Source organism: Thunnus maccoyii, chromosome 11 (assembly GCF_910596095.1).
Source record: "Thunnus maccoyii chromosome 11, fThuMac1.1, whole genome shotgun sequence".
NCBI classification, from domain to species: Eukaryota; Metazoa; Chordata; class Actinopteri; order Scombriformes; family Scombridae; genus Thunnus; species Thunnus maccoyii.
This window is the reverse complement of record NC_056543.1, coordinates 32,783,861-32,798,453: the sequence shown is the minus strand read 5'-3', so window position 1 is coordinate 32,798,453 and position 14,593 is coordinate 32,783,861. Positions and strand designations below refer to the sequence as shown.

Sequence of the window (14,593 nt, the reverse complement as noted above, 5' to 3'; positions counted from 1 at the left end):
CATCAGTATGTGTAAAACCAAATTAAAAAGTCTGCTAACAGCTACTCAGCTCTGTAACCACTGAATCTAAATTTCATCTCATGGTCTTCTCATGAACACAGATCATCTTTGACAAGTATACATTAGTCATTTCTAGTTGACATTGTGGGTGTATGTGATGTGCTATTGTGTGTAGCTTTGTATTTTGTATTATGTGTCCTGTGTGCTTTTTGCTTTGTGCTGTTTGTTATTGTTCTGTTATATGTTTTAATTGTGAGCTGCTTAAGGGACTGCAGATGAAAATTAGTTAAAAGCTAACTCTGGTGCAGTACATCACACGGTAACATTTACGTTTAACACTGTACATGGTCCCAATAAATAAATAAGACAAAATAAGACAGATGAGCCACAAATAGCAAACAGAAAGCAAAAGACAGGAATACAGCCATCAAAAGAGATTGCAGCACAAAGAATAAGATTATTTAGGAGTGATGGAGTCTTAACTTGCATGTGTGTGTGCATTGCTGAGTGTGTGTCTCACTAAACATGTGGTGTGCGGACTGCAGTAGTGTAAATGCTCATATGTATTTATTTAGTTATAATTATCTAGTCACTGTGTTTTCAAAATTCTGATTTATTGAGTGTAACTTGATATTTTTTATATCTTCACTGCTAGAATGGCCATGTCTTGATTTTTTCTGCCTCTGTCTCTCTGTATCTGGGGTCTTATTTCTGCTCTGTGTTTCTAATGGCTGATGATGCATGATGCTGTAGCACTGACACTAACCTCTAGACAACTTTTCTCTTCTTTCTCCTGTTGCCATTGCTTTCATTGACGAGTTTAGTGGTTGTTGAGGTTTAAGGTAAGGATGCACAACACACCTACACACAACACATGGACAGTAAATCTGATATCTGTAACTGAGGAAGGATAAATACTATTCTAAAGGTGTATACTGGTGTAGTGTACTGGCAAGGGGAGGAAGTAACTGTCCAATAAGAGCTGAGTACGTACGCTCAACAGAGACAAGAAGAGCAGGTTACTTTCAGTTTGTATGTGTGAACAGGGCGTAACTGACACTGTATTGTTCATGCTAATGCCAACATTGATATATGAGAAATAACTTAAATCTGATAAAGAAGTAGATCATGTGTTTCCATAGGTGAACGGCCAGCAGAACATGAAACTAGGAGGGGGTCTGTCCAGGTCCAATCCCCCCACCCAGAAACCACCCAGCCCTCCGAGGGCAGGCAAGGGCATTTTAGGGTATGTACCCAGCCCAACACACACACACACATACAGTACATGCAATAACACTCACACACACTCAATGTCTCAAACATTCACTGTAACTGATCCTTTGCCCTGTCTTTGTTTCTTCTGTTTACATGGTTTATGTCTCTTGATGTTATTATTTTTGTCCTGAATGTGTGAGCGACATCTGAATAATGTGGTATGTTATATTCATTTTTTGTCATGAATGTAAAGGGAGAATTGGCCAGACAAATTCACCTTTGCGGATGCACAGATGTGTGTGAACGTGCTGCAGTTTTGTGTGTTTGTCTCTTGTGGAAGGACGGAGCATCCTGCGGCGAGCTTATTACAGATTTGACCCGGCAGAGGGGATGACATCACACACACACACACACACATACACACTGAAACGCTCAGAGGAATAACGTCATGCGTTGTGAAAGCTTGTTGTGTTCTCTCAAACATCTAGGTCACCCAGCTGTATCTCTCCTTCTCTCTCTCCTTATCATCTCCATTTCACTCCCTCCCTCTCTGTCGGATTTTCACTCTCTACATTCTTTCCCCTCATCTCATTTGAACCATGTCACTTTCTTTGTGTCCATCTCTTTCTTACTGCATCTCATTCTTCTGATCCTGTCCTCTAACCTCTATCTCTGTTCCTCTTCTCTTCTTTACTCTCTCTGTGGTACTGCAGCATCCAAACGTTGTGGGGTCAAAGGCCATGGTTTAGTTAGATTTAAGGAATAGTTTGACATTTTGGGAAATGCGCTTATTTGCTTTCTTGACAAAAGTTAGATGATACTACTCTCATGTTTGTACATTAAATATGAAGCTATCCAAAGGTAACGAAATCCATCTACCAGCACCACTTAAGATCACTAATTGACATGTTATATCTTGTTTGTTTAATCTGTACAAAAACCAAAATGTAAAAACAACACATTGTGCTTTTACGGGGGGTTATGTGCTGGACTATTTCTTGGCTGGGACCAGTGACTGCCTGGAGTCTCAGCTGGCTGCCTGGCAAACTTACAAGGACGACTAGAGTCAAGGACTGCTCCCACTCAAGAAATAGTCCTGCACATAACCCCCTGTAAAACCACAACTTTTTCTTTTTACACTTCAGCTTTTGTACGGCTGCTTTACTCCAAATAGTATGAACCTGGACTGTGTGTTTGTAACAGCTGACCTATTGGATGTGTAGAAGAACGCAGGACATTAATTAACATTAGATCCTGACCGATCCTGTTGGCGTCGCAGAGATTTAAATAATCAATGAAGTTACGCTGCTGTGCCTCGTGTGTAAATGCACACAGCATCTCTCAATGGAGAGACGCAGCTGCGGGGAGATCACTCCATATAACTCTGTATTTGTCATATATAAACTTAGCACAAAAAGTAAGGAAATTTGTGTTTGGTAGATTATTTATTTGTTGTAACAATACTTCTTTGCAATAAATCATATACTGTTGGAAAGCCTGTTTATTTCCCTTTAAAATGGTGCTACATTTGTAAGGAACATGCATTTGTGGGATGAGCAGCAGAGCTGAGTATGTGGGTTGCGCCCATGAAAAATTTGCCAAATCTGCTCTGCCAATGCCAAACAGCTTATTTTGCTGTTGCTATCGCTATTTTGAGCTTTTGGTACCCTCAAGTGCTGCCAATCAGGTGCCAGTGGTCAGTAGATGTCTGCTCCAAGAATTGGCACGCCACGTTCGACTGATCTGGATAGGGCCCGTGCGATAGGGCAACTTCAAGCTGGTGTTCCACAAAACCAAGTTGCAGCATTATTTGGAGTGAACCCTAGTACCATCTCCAAAGTGAAGGCCAAGTCCCATATAACGGGGGATGTCAGAGACAGGCCGCGAAGTGGGCGTCCAAGAAGACGACACCCCAAGAAGACCATTTCCTCATCCTGTCAGCACTTAGGTACCGTAGGCTGTCTTCTACAGATTTGCAGTCAACATTTGCAGGACAATATGGCCGATGGCTCTCTGCCCAGACAATCCTGAACAGATTGCACGCAGCCAATCTCCAGTCTCATAGGGCTGCCAGGAGGCCTGCCATGACTGCCCTTCACTGTCAGGCCCATTTGCGCTGGTGTTGGCAACAGGTGCACCGGAACATGTGGAGGAAAGTTATGTTCAGCGATGAGTCCAGTTTGTGCCTACGGCAGTTGGATCATAGGGTCAAAGTGTGGAGAAGACGCAGAGAGCGCTATGGTGATTACTGCACCGATAGAGTAACATCTTTTGGTGGAGGCAATGTGATGGTGTGGGGGGGATGCATGTTCCATACAAATGTGGCACCATTTAAAAGGAAAATAAACAGGCTTTCCAACGGTATAAGATTTATTGCCAAGAAGCATTGTTACAACAAAGAAATAATCTACCAAAAACAAATTTCCTTGCTTTTTGTGCTAAGTTTATATTTTCCAGCGCAGCGCTAGAGCAAATAAATAGGACAGGCATTTGATTTTCATGAAGGGGCACATAATTGTATATTTGTTAACCCTGTTATCAAACAAGTTGAACACAGCTTTGGACGGAGCAGACCCCTCAACAACAATGTATTTGGTCTTTGCTAACGGAAATGATGTACGTGTTTCTTTGCATATAGAGTGGGGAAATGAGATCTGATCACAAATGGTCACTCAAGACGCATGTGGAGATGCATGTTAATGCCAGGTATAAACAGGGCCTTAGTGGCATCTAGCAGAACGGACTTGGCAGAAATTTAATATAATATTCATAAGTATGTTTTAATTACTATATAATCACCTGAAAATAACTTGTTACCTGAGAATGAGCCCTTTATATCTACATCAGCAGGTCTTCTTCTGCGGAGAAGTACACGTTTCTACAGTAGCCCAGAATGGACAAACCAAACACCGCCTCTAGAGAGGGCCTTTTACGTTTTTCACAAGTTTTGCGGCCATCGTAGGTTCTCTTACGCACTTGGAAGGAGAGAGGTTGGGGGTATTCAGTTGGTCGCAATCTGCAACCTCATCACTAGATGCCACTAAATCTTACACACTGGACCTTTAATACAATACTGCGATGCCATTATGTATGTGGAAATAGGTCTTGATCACTGTAACAATTCCTACTCTACATACTGACCCTGTATTCCACAGATACATGAATACACTGTAACAGACAGAAATACCCTCTTTTTGCTTCTCCAGAAGGAAGTTCCTTTGCGAACTCCTGCGAAGGGATAAAATCTGGTATTTTTGATATACCATAGATTTTAAAAAACCTGAACCTATCCTTTAGTTACTGAAGAATTCTATGCTGTGAGGTTTTCTTGTTGTGCCTGAAAATGGCCTCATATTAACATTTGTTGGCTATATGACGTTCTCCAGTCATTTAGCACACCATGGAGGTTGACAGTGCATGTCCTGGCTCTCAGAGCTCAGTCAGCTGATGCTAAGGAAAACCCTCACGGAGAGGCTCAAACCTTAGATGCTGTTTCCACAAACAGTTCCATCATCTTTTGAAAAATAGAAAAATATGCACCACATCAGCTATTGTGTGAGATGAGGTGCTGGTAGGTAGATTTTCTTACCTTTGGACAAAGCCAGGCTAGCTGTTTCCCCCCTTTCAGCACTCTTTATGCTAAGCTAAGCTGATTAGCTGCTAGTCGTTGCTTCATATTTATTGTACAGATTTGAGAGTGGTATCGATCATCTCATCGAACTCTCAGCAAAAAGGCAAGTCATATTTCCCAAAATAATGAACTATACATTTAAGAATTCTTGTTCTGGAGCATTAATTAATTACAATACTTACTACAACCCTTACTGTAGCATGTATTATTATATTATTGTGTGTGTGTGTGTGTGTGCGTGTGTGTGTGTGTGTGTGTGTAGCCAGGTAGCCAAACTTGCCAGAGCCAGGAAGCTCTGATTCTATTGGCTGGTGACCGTAGCCCCCTGTTGGCAGCACTTTCTGTTCAGATTGTGTGTAACCTGCTGACCAGCCATCTGTTTGTGTACAGTCAATGTGGAATAGGTGGCAGAGTTGTTCCCTTGCTGAAAGTGTCAAAGTATCAAACAACCTGGAGATCAACGTCAGTGAAACACAGAAATAAAAATGACACAAATGAATAAGATGAGAATGTGTTTGAGTTTATAAGAGAGAGTGAACAGAAGCAGCTTAGCAGTTGGTTGGAACTGTGGGCTGTGATCAACAAGCCATTCCTCCTGTCCCTCTGTCACCACACTCACAAACACAGATGTGCATGGAGAGACAAGGCACAAACACACAGCAGTGGGTTAGCATCATGCTGCAATCAACAGGCCAAGTCCTTCTGTCATTACACACACACACACACACACAAAACAACATCAACATTAACAACAACAACACTCCATATTGTGCTCATACATAATATTTACATTCTGAATTATGTAGCTGAAATTAGATTTTACTCAAGAAAGGTGTGCTTTGTGTGTGTATTTACTTTCAAGTAACCATATTTAGGAGTTAAACCCGTCCAATGTTTCTTCTTACTGCAATAACTGATGCAATTTGTTTTTGATTTTGGGTGAAATTCTCACCCTGAATATATCAGACCAACTCCTGTTTGTCTTCAGTCTGGTTGTGGTGTGTTCTTGTTCTTTGATGATATTTGAATGTCCTTATTCTCTAGAGTGTTGTTATGCTGAAGGAAGTGTAATTCTCTGAAAACCTCTAAAACCTTTAAACATGACCTTAACAGATTTCCCTCTTTCTTATACAGCAAGGAGGCAAACCCCAGGCCATCCCAAATGCAGAAATAATGTATGATTACATATCAAATATGATGCTGTATATTTATGTGCCATGCGACCTTGAAATTTAATGTCACATTTGATTATTTTAACTATTTTTATGGCTTCACATAACAGACAGTTAATACAAGAATACACTTTTTAAAGATTTACAGCTTTAAAGCTTTTTTTTACAGCTTTTTAAAAATCCTTTTTCTTAAAAGTTGGTTTCAAATCTTGAGCATTTCTCTATTACTTTACTCTATGACTAGCAACAATCAAACTTTAAGGTAAAAAAAACATTCTTAGGTGTCACTTCAAACCAGTGAGAAAAGAACAGACAAAAACACAAATGCATAAATCTTTCATGTGAAATAACCAAGAAGGTTTTCAGGAACTTTCGAATGTTGGAGAACCATTTTCACTTTTATGATTTGGAAGTCTGAATGTCAGATGTTGCAGCACAAAATAATAATAAACAAAGTTGGACAACAAAGTTCCTTTCTCATGTTTATATATCAAATGACAGTGCTTTGTTCCAGGCTGTCATATCCGGCTTCAGGTTGGAGGTCCTGTACAGGAGGTGCTTCCCTGACAGGACGGTGGCGTCAGACTTTGTCATCAGAAATAAACTTGTCTCTTGCCCCAGTAGCCGAATGGTCAGAACGTCCCTGGTTCAATGCCAGCCAAGGACCTTTTTTGCATGTCGTACCCATTTCTCTTTCCCCTCGTTTCCTGCCTGCCTCTTCACTGCACACTGTCCAATGAAGGAAAAAATGCTGAAAAAAATAATCTAAAAAAAAAAAGGAAGAAGAAAGAATAAAACTTGTCTTCACAATAACCCTGTCTTCACCCTTACCTCTCACGTCTTGCATGTACAGGAAGAACTCCCCCTACAGGACACTGGAGCCTGTGCGCCCCCCAGTGGTACCCAATGATTATGTGTCCAGCCCCACCAGAAACAATATGGCCGTCGGGCAGCTTCCAAGTCCGGCCCGCACAGCCACCCTCAACCATCGACCCCGAACATACAGGTAGCCGGGTCAGTGTGTAAACATGGCTGCCCGAACGGGATTTCAGAGCTCTTTCCTTTGTTCTAAAGGAATTATTTATTACATAACTAATCTTGAATATTTTCCACTCTGATATTATATCTGTAGATATCTGCCTCATAGTAGTGTATTTACAAAGACAAATCCATATGTCGAACGGATCCTCAATGCAAATAGAGGTTAATAACAACATTTAATTACTGGCGTTCAGATGTGTTGTGTTGCAGTAACACAAGTAGATTGACACGTGTTGAAGATAAAGTTTTAACAAACTACCAAAGCTAATGAGGAGATTGTTTTTAGATGCACCCTTTCTCTCTCATCACATCCATCTTTTCTCAGCATGTTTTAGTTTATGCTTCCATTCTTGGTATTTTCATCTGATCTAGTCACATTTGTGAGGCGACTGAACATGAGCAAATATTTTGGATCTGTCCAAAGCTAATTTCTTGGTAAAAGGCAAGAAATGTGCCAAAGGAACCGGTCCCCAAACTGGGTTTTCAAGGTGTTCCAGTTTTTTCCTACTACAGTGAGATAATATAATCATTTATTAGTGTATTGTTTAATGAGGTTTCACTCTTATTAAGAGTTTGACCTGTACTCAAAAGCACCTCTGTGGATTGTTTGGGCAGCCATTGATTTGGAACAAGAAGGGAAATCTTAAGTGACATCGCAAACATCAGTGCGATTTGCTGTTACATTTTTCCAAAATCTTTGCTTGTGAGTTATCACCTTTCTTCTGGCTTCATTGTTAATCTTGGTTTCGTCATATTTCCCTCTGCTTTGGCCGCTCAGTGTCTGAAATTTGCTGCTGTCCAGTGTTTCTTCTGTGGTTTCATGTTGCAGTGATGCTGAAGGAGTAAATTTCGATTTGGTTGGTTTTCAGTATTACAGTATAACTGACAGCAACAATCTCTTCAAAATTTCTTAACCACCTTTTCGTTTTCTCAAATTTTTCTTAAAATCCTACTTACTGATTTTCTGTTAACTTTTAATCACAGAGATGTTCTGTGAAGTGCTACTAATAAGTTTATGGGCAACTTACTGGCGATAATATATTATCTATAATTTCAGTGAGAGCATCCTCTCTCTGTGTGTCTGTGTTGAGAAAAAGTTTGTGAATCCAGACCAGAAACATTTGGACTGCTTGTACTTTTATTTCATTTACAAATATCTCCAGCAGTGATGTGTTGTCGCTGTGTTGCACCATTACTGCTGAATGAACACAGAGGACACACTGTGCTGACTTTCTGCTTACATCCTCACAGCATCAACTGATTGTCTTCTCATTCACTGATGCACTTTCTCTTTGTAGCTTTATTTTCTCTCCTCTGCAGTTCATGTAACAGTGTGTGAGCATGTTGGTGCTCTGGATGGGAAACGTATTGCTTTTTAATTTTGCAAATTCCTGAAATATTTTCATGCTAGACTGTGACTGTTTTAGGAATTTATTAAAGCTGAAATTTTAAAATTTTCAAAATGCTAACAGTTTTTATGTCACCAGAAAGAATTTGGTTTCAATGAGACAGAGGACACATATTGTCCAAACATGGTGGCAATTTAATAATCCATTTGCTGCCTGCTACAGATGAAGCAGATAACACTTTAGTCACTAGAAGAAAAAAAAACTAAATTGGTTAAATTAAATATCAATACAAAATTAAAATAAGCACATTTTAAAATCTTACACATTGTATATGGAATATTGGCCTGAATTGCCATTCTATTTCACTTCATTATTTACTATGTTATTTATGTATTTGTTTATTTTTAATATTATTCACTATTGGAATCACTGAACATATCAAAGATGTTGGTGGTGTTTCAGAGATCTAAAATGTCATCTCTGCTGTCCAATCACAGCTCTGCTCTGCTGCAGACAGTTCAAGAATCCTTCCCATCCAATCACCACCTTGGGCAATCCCTCTCTGAAGCCCTCAGCCAATCAGATTCTCAGTGTTTGCTGCTTTTCACTGTTTCATTGCTTCTGCTGGCATTAACATTCATGAGTTCTTACAGCCATCACTCTGCTTTCACTCTGCTGTTTTCTCTACAGGCAGCTGACTTCCTGTCTGTCTGTTTGTATATCTGTCTGTTTTGTCTTCATCAGTCTGTCTTCCTGCTTCTGTCGTACTCTTTTCTTCTGTCTTTGCCTTTACTGTCCATTTGTTTCTGTCTCTCACTGTTTCCCTATGTCTCTATCAACAAACTCATACTTGTGGAAAAGTTTCATTTGACAGAATGTTGCTCATCAGACATATTATATTTACTGTTCAGCAACAGTTTATGTTGTTACTATAGCAACCACAAGCCAAGCCTCGATATGTGAAAGAAACGCAACACACACTGAAGTTCAAGATATTTTGTAATTGGAGAATGTTTAATTCATAACTTTTTTGAATTGGAAAACTGGAGAGGATCATGTCATGTGTCCTAAAGGACACTGATTATCCTGCTGTGTGTGTGTGTGTGTGTGTGTGTGTGTGTGTGTGTGTGTGTGTGTGTGTGTGTGTGTGTGTAGTGGTAGTAGTGAGGGCAGCCACCCCAGCAGCAGCAGTCGGAGTAGCAGCAGGGAGAACAGCGGCAGCGGCTGTGTGGGTGTTCCCATCGCCGTGCCTACACCCTCCCCACCCTCCACCTTCCCAGGTAATCTACACCCAGAAAGACACACATGCACAGGACACTCACACTTTCCTTTTTTTTCTATCCTTCTGTCCTTCCTGATCAATTTCTTTCCCTCATTCCCTTTTTTTTCTTTTCCTCTGTTCTGTTTCAGTATCGTTTTTTCTTCTTCCTTTTTCCTGATCTTTTTTTTCCCTCTTTTCCTCCTTCCTTTTCTGTTTTCAGTAGACCAAACGTGTCAGATCAATAAAATTTAGATACAAATTAATATTTTAAAATATATATTAAAATATATTTTTGATGTGATGTTTGAATATCTTTTAGTAGCAACCACTTTACTTAAAATATTTATAATAAGCTGTGGTCTCAACTTTGTCACTCACTCCCTACTTTAACCTTTAACTTTCTTCTTTACTGCTTCTTGCTTTTCTTTTCCCTTTCTTGTCCTTCCTCTTTTCCTTCCCTTCTTTTCTTCCATCTTAAAGTTTCCCCGACTGCTGGACCAGCTAGCTCTTCTTCTACTGCTCCTAACTCCTCCCCCTCCCCGACTCCTTCCTCCCTCTCCTCCTCCTCTTCCACCACAACTTTAACACAACCCAACGCACCCTTGTCACCAGACTCACCTTCACAACATGCTGACTCAACTCCTCAACCAAATTCACAATCAAACGCACCCACCAACACCTCCCCACCCTGTAACCCTGCCCCCGGCACATCCGAGGTCCAGTCAGGTGTTTTTCCTGGAGAACTGTCTCCTCACCTTCCTCCTGCCCCTTCTCTCTCCTCCTCCTCCTCATCACCTGCTGAAGGTGAGTTTCTCCAACAACGCAGCCTCCATTATCAGCCTCGCCAAGTCCTCCTTTCTTCCGTTCTTCCTGTCTCCTCTCATTATCACCCTTTCTCCATCTTCCATTTTCTAGACAAGAAAGGGAATAGTAGTTCCCTTACATATTCACGGAGACCCATCCTGACTAAGAAGGGAAGGTTTCACAGGTCATTCAGTTGTGTGGATGACTGTGACTGTAGCAGTCTGCTACATTTATATTTAAAAAGGGAAGTCCTGTCTTTTTGTTTCTCTGGTACCACCTCGAAAGGGGAACTCTGTTACGCATCACATGAAATCTAATAAATTGCCTCAAGTGATGTCACTTGAGTCAGCGTCAGCTTGAGGTTTGAAAAAGAAATCTGGGGGTATGCAATTAGAATGAAGAGAGGTTACAAGACCTAGTCCACTCCTCATCTCTGCTTGAGGCTAGTGGCTTGAGGCTATATTAGCATAACACACTCGAATCTCTGATTGAACTGCCAGCGATCAAGTTGTATTGTGGGTAATGCAGGCACCAGGTTTTGACAAAGAAGAAGAACGTGTGGAATAAAAAAGACGATATCTCTGGTTCTGCTGTGTCAGTTTTTATCCTTTTTTTATCTTTTGTCCTTTGTTAGTCTGATGCATTCACCATCACTATCACTGAATACTGTCATAATTGTCTGTGGAAAAGAATGAGTCAGCAGTGTTCGGCTTTTCATACTTGATGCAGCAACTGCATGTGTGTGCGGGGACCCACCTGTGATTATGTGTAAAGCACTTTACTATTATTTTAATTGTATAATAGTAGGCAATAATCAACATATAACCTTGTATAATGGGCACCACTTCTTAAAAGGTAATCTTTAATGTCTGGAGGAAACATCAAACCCTGAATTCAATCCTCAATTTGATCAATTAATCAGTTTCATAACTGTAAGTTCTTTTCAAAGCAGTGACCTCTGTTTTGTTGTGCTCAAAGAAATCACAACAACAACTTCTTAGGATAAATGAAGACATTTATTAATAGCTAAATGTTTTCAGGATGCATGATAAAGCATAAGATAATAAAGAAAAAAGAATAATAAGGCCTTTAAATGATAATAAAATAAAATAATAAAGAAAATTGTTTAGAAATAGTGGCTTGAAGTGTGTGACTCGAGGCTAACGTATTGTAACAGAGAATGCTAACTCAGCTTCTCTAAAGAAATTATCTTTTAATTTTAACGTTATTCAACATCAGCCCTTCATCACAAAGCCATGTCAGGCCGAACTGTTGACGAAGATTTGTTTTAGTTGGTGTCGACTCAGTGGGTCCAGGTTTGGTTGGTTGAGCTGTAGTTAGATTCACTGTTGAGCTTGAGCGGTGCGGCCCGGCTTGGGCCGTGTTGTAGAAGAGTCTGTGCAGTGCGGCGGTGTTGAACCACCAATGAAGAGGGGTTAAACCATGTTTCAGACTGCTCTGTGAAAGAGACTCTGTTGGCTTAACTCCCAGTCAGCTGACTGTTGTCAGTAAATAGGCCAAGATCCAGTTTCAAACATCGTTTTCTTCTTCAAAGCGACATTTCAGTTAGAGTTGAGGATTCAGGCTTTCGCTGGCTTCTTGTAATCTTAGTGTAATGCCGAATAAAGTTTAATCTGACTACACTCAAATTTTCATTCAGTAGGGGAAAACTCTATGTGAGTTGATGTGACTTCAAAAGCAAATACTATTAGTGGAAACACAAGACTTAATGTTACAAATAAAACAAACACAAACTGCAGATATACTGCAAACATACTGCAGACTTGGTTGGAAAACAAAGAAAATAGAACTGTGTCTTAGCTCATGTGTTTTTGGAGTCCAGCTCAAAGAGAAATCCCTCTGAGGTTGTTTTAGAAGTTTGGATAAGACAGGCAGACAGACAGACGCACCAGATTGTTGATGTACATTCAATTCCTTTGTTTTGGGGACTTTTAAGGTGTGTCTTACTTTGACTTGAGATGGTAATTATTTTTCTTGCACTGGGGAATTAAATTTTGAGTTTTAAATGTAAATTCACACTTCAGAATCACTTTGAATACCTTATGTCACATTGTCCAATATGTTGTAAAAACATTCAGAAAAACATTATACATTCATTTCATAATAAGTCAATCCTTCCTATCATACCAAACATTAGCATTCATATTGGTGCTTCTCATGATGTTTTACATCCAATCATCATTGATTCCAACTTCTAAAACCATCTACATGTCTAGTAGTAAAAATAAAAGTTTAAAGCAACAATTGTGTGACTAGACAATTTCAAATATCAGCTCAACTCAACTCTTACTTCATAATATAAAAACATTCAAATATGATTATTATTTCATAATAAAAGAGAATGTTCAACCTGAAATTCTTCACACATGATCTCTTTACATTCCCATTACCTCAGAAACTTCATTCATTCAATACAACTACTTATCTAATGTAGCTATTAAAATATGATTGTCTATGAGGTTAATAGATCAAAAGTTAAACACTTAGGTGATTTTAAAATACCATTTCATATTTACCATATAAACATTCATTAACTCTTAACATTCAACAAAAATTCAAGGGCAGTATTGTCACATGTTGTAAAAAATAATAAAATCAAAAATTAGTATCTCCGCAATAGATCACCGCACAGCTATCAAAGTTATACCGTTCTTTACATATTTCTATGACAAACAACATTACATGATTTACATAATGTTGCTTTTTAATTTTGCAAATTAAAGTTGTTGGACCTTTCTCCTGGTTCAAATGACCCCAAAGGTCATTTATGTTTTTAGTTCAGTAATAATTTCATTATTGTCCATTGCCTCTAAAGAGGTCTATTTAATCTCCATTTTGTCACAGTGTTAAACTTTGGTCAGTGTCAGATCCCCAGGTGGCAAAGAGGTTGGTTTGAGGGTCCAGGGGTGAGGCACTAAGCCATGTCTCGGTAGAATTCACTCACCTCCTCAATTTGAAGTTAAAGAAAGTTTTTTTTATTCCATTAAATGAAAGAAAACAGCATGGTTTCCTATATAATGTTGGATCAATCTGTTCAATTTTAGTCATGTTAGTGGAGCGGCTTTGAGGATGGGATGTCAGTCGGTCCACCACTTTGGTCCAGACTGAAACAGCAGAGTTATTGTCATAACATTTTGTACACAAATTCATGGTCCCCTCAGGATGAATTGTAATCACTTAAGTGATACTCTGACTCAAACATGAGGTTGAAATTCTAATTTTTCCATTACTTTGGTTTATGATGAAATACCTGCAAAACTAATAACTTTGTGTTAATTATACCTGAGCATAGCAGCATGTTAGCATTGTCACTGTGAGCATGGTAGCATGCTGAAGTTAGCATTTAGCTCAAAGCACTGCTGTGGTTTAATACAGCCTCACAGAGTAAATAACATGGATGCAAACTGTGAAACTGTGAAAATAGTTAAAAATCCCAAGCACAGTATCCCAACACCCAAGGAGACATCTTCTAATGTCTTTTTCTGTTTGACCAAAGTGCAAAGATATTTTACAATGATATTAAATAGAAAATAGCAGGAAATCTTCACATTTGAGAAGATGGAATAAGAGAATGTTCCATATTTTGAAATAATAAAAGATCAAATCTTCCAAATTCGTGTTGTTTAATTTTCATTCAGTCATTTGATTTGATTGAACTTATGTCAGCACCAGTAAGATGTACTATGGTTTTATTTTGGGAAGGTACACAGGCAGAAGCCTAAGATGCCTTTTCTAGACAAGCACAAAATAAAATAAAATGTAACTGCCCAACTGCACACACTACATACTGTACACTTGTTTTTTAAATGCTGATTCTGTCATCCCTTCATTCAGTCAGCCAGTTGTTCATCTTTGCATCCTGCTTTTTCATTTGTGGTTGGTTCTAGTTGAGTGTCAAAAATATACTGCTTTTCTGTTTTAAGTAAAAAGTAGGGATGCACGATATTATCGTCATGCCATCGGTATCGGCTGATAAAAGCTCTAAAATGAAATATCAGCATCGGCGAATTCTGCCGATTATGAGTGGCCGATATGTCGCATTCTCCTCCGCAGCCTGACTGTGCTTCCCTCGACAGACTGTTTCACCCTGACGGTCCTG

At 39.3% G+C, this 14,593-nt stretch overlaps 1 protein-coding gene across 9 annotated transcripts in view; it reads left to right on the top strand.

Moving 5' to 3' along the window:
• The window catches only part of LOC121906769 (abl interactor 2-like), a 65,473-nt gene that overhangs the window by 32,848 nt on the left and 18,032 nt on the right, over positions 1-14,593 (top strand). For 6 of the 9 annotated variants that reach the window (XM_042425852.1, XM_042425849.1, XM_042425854.1 and 3 more), the window contains exons 4-7: positions 825-842; positions 1,143-1,246; positions 6,872-7,024; positions 9,564-9,688. In XM_042425852.1, coding sequence (XP_042281786.1) covers positions 825-842; positions 1,143-1,246; positions 6,872-7,024; positions 9,564-9,688 — 400 coding nt within the window. Of the gene's footprint in view, positions 1-824; positions 843-1,142; positions 1,247-6,871; positions 7,025-9,563; positions 9,689-10,149; positions 10,474-14,593 lie in introns of all 9 variants that reach the window. The other 3 variants (XM_042425857.1, XM_042425853.1, XM_042425851.1) reach the window with 3 other exon arrangements.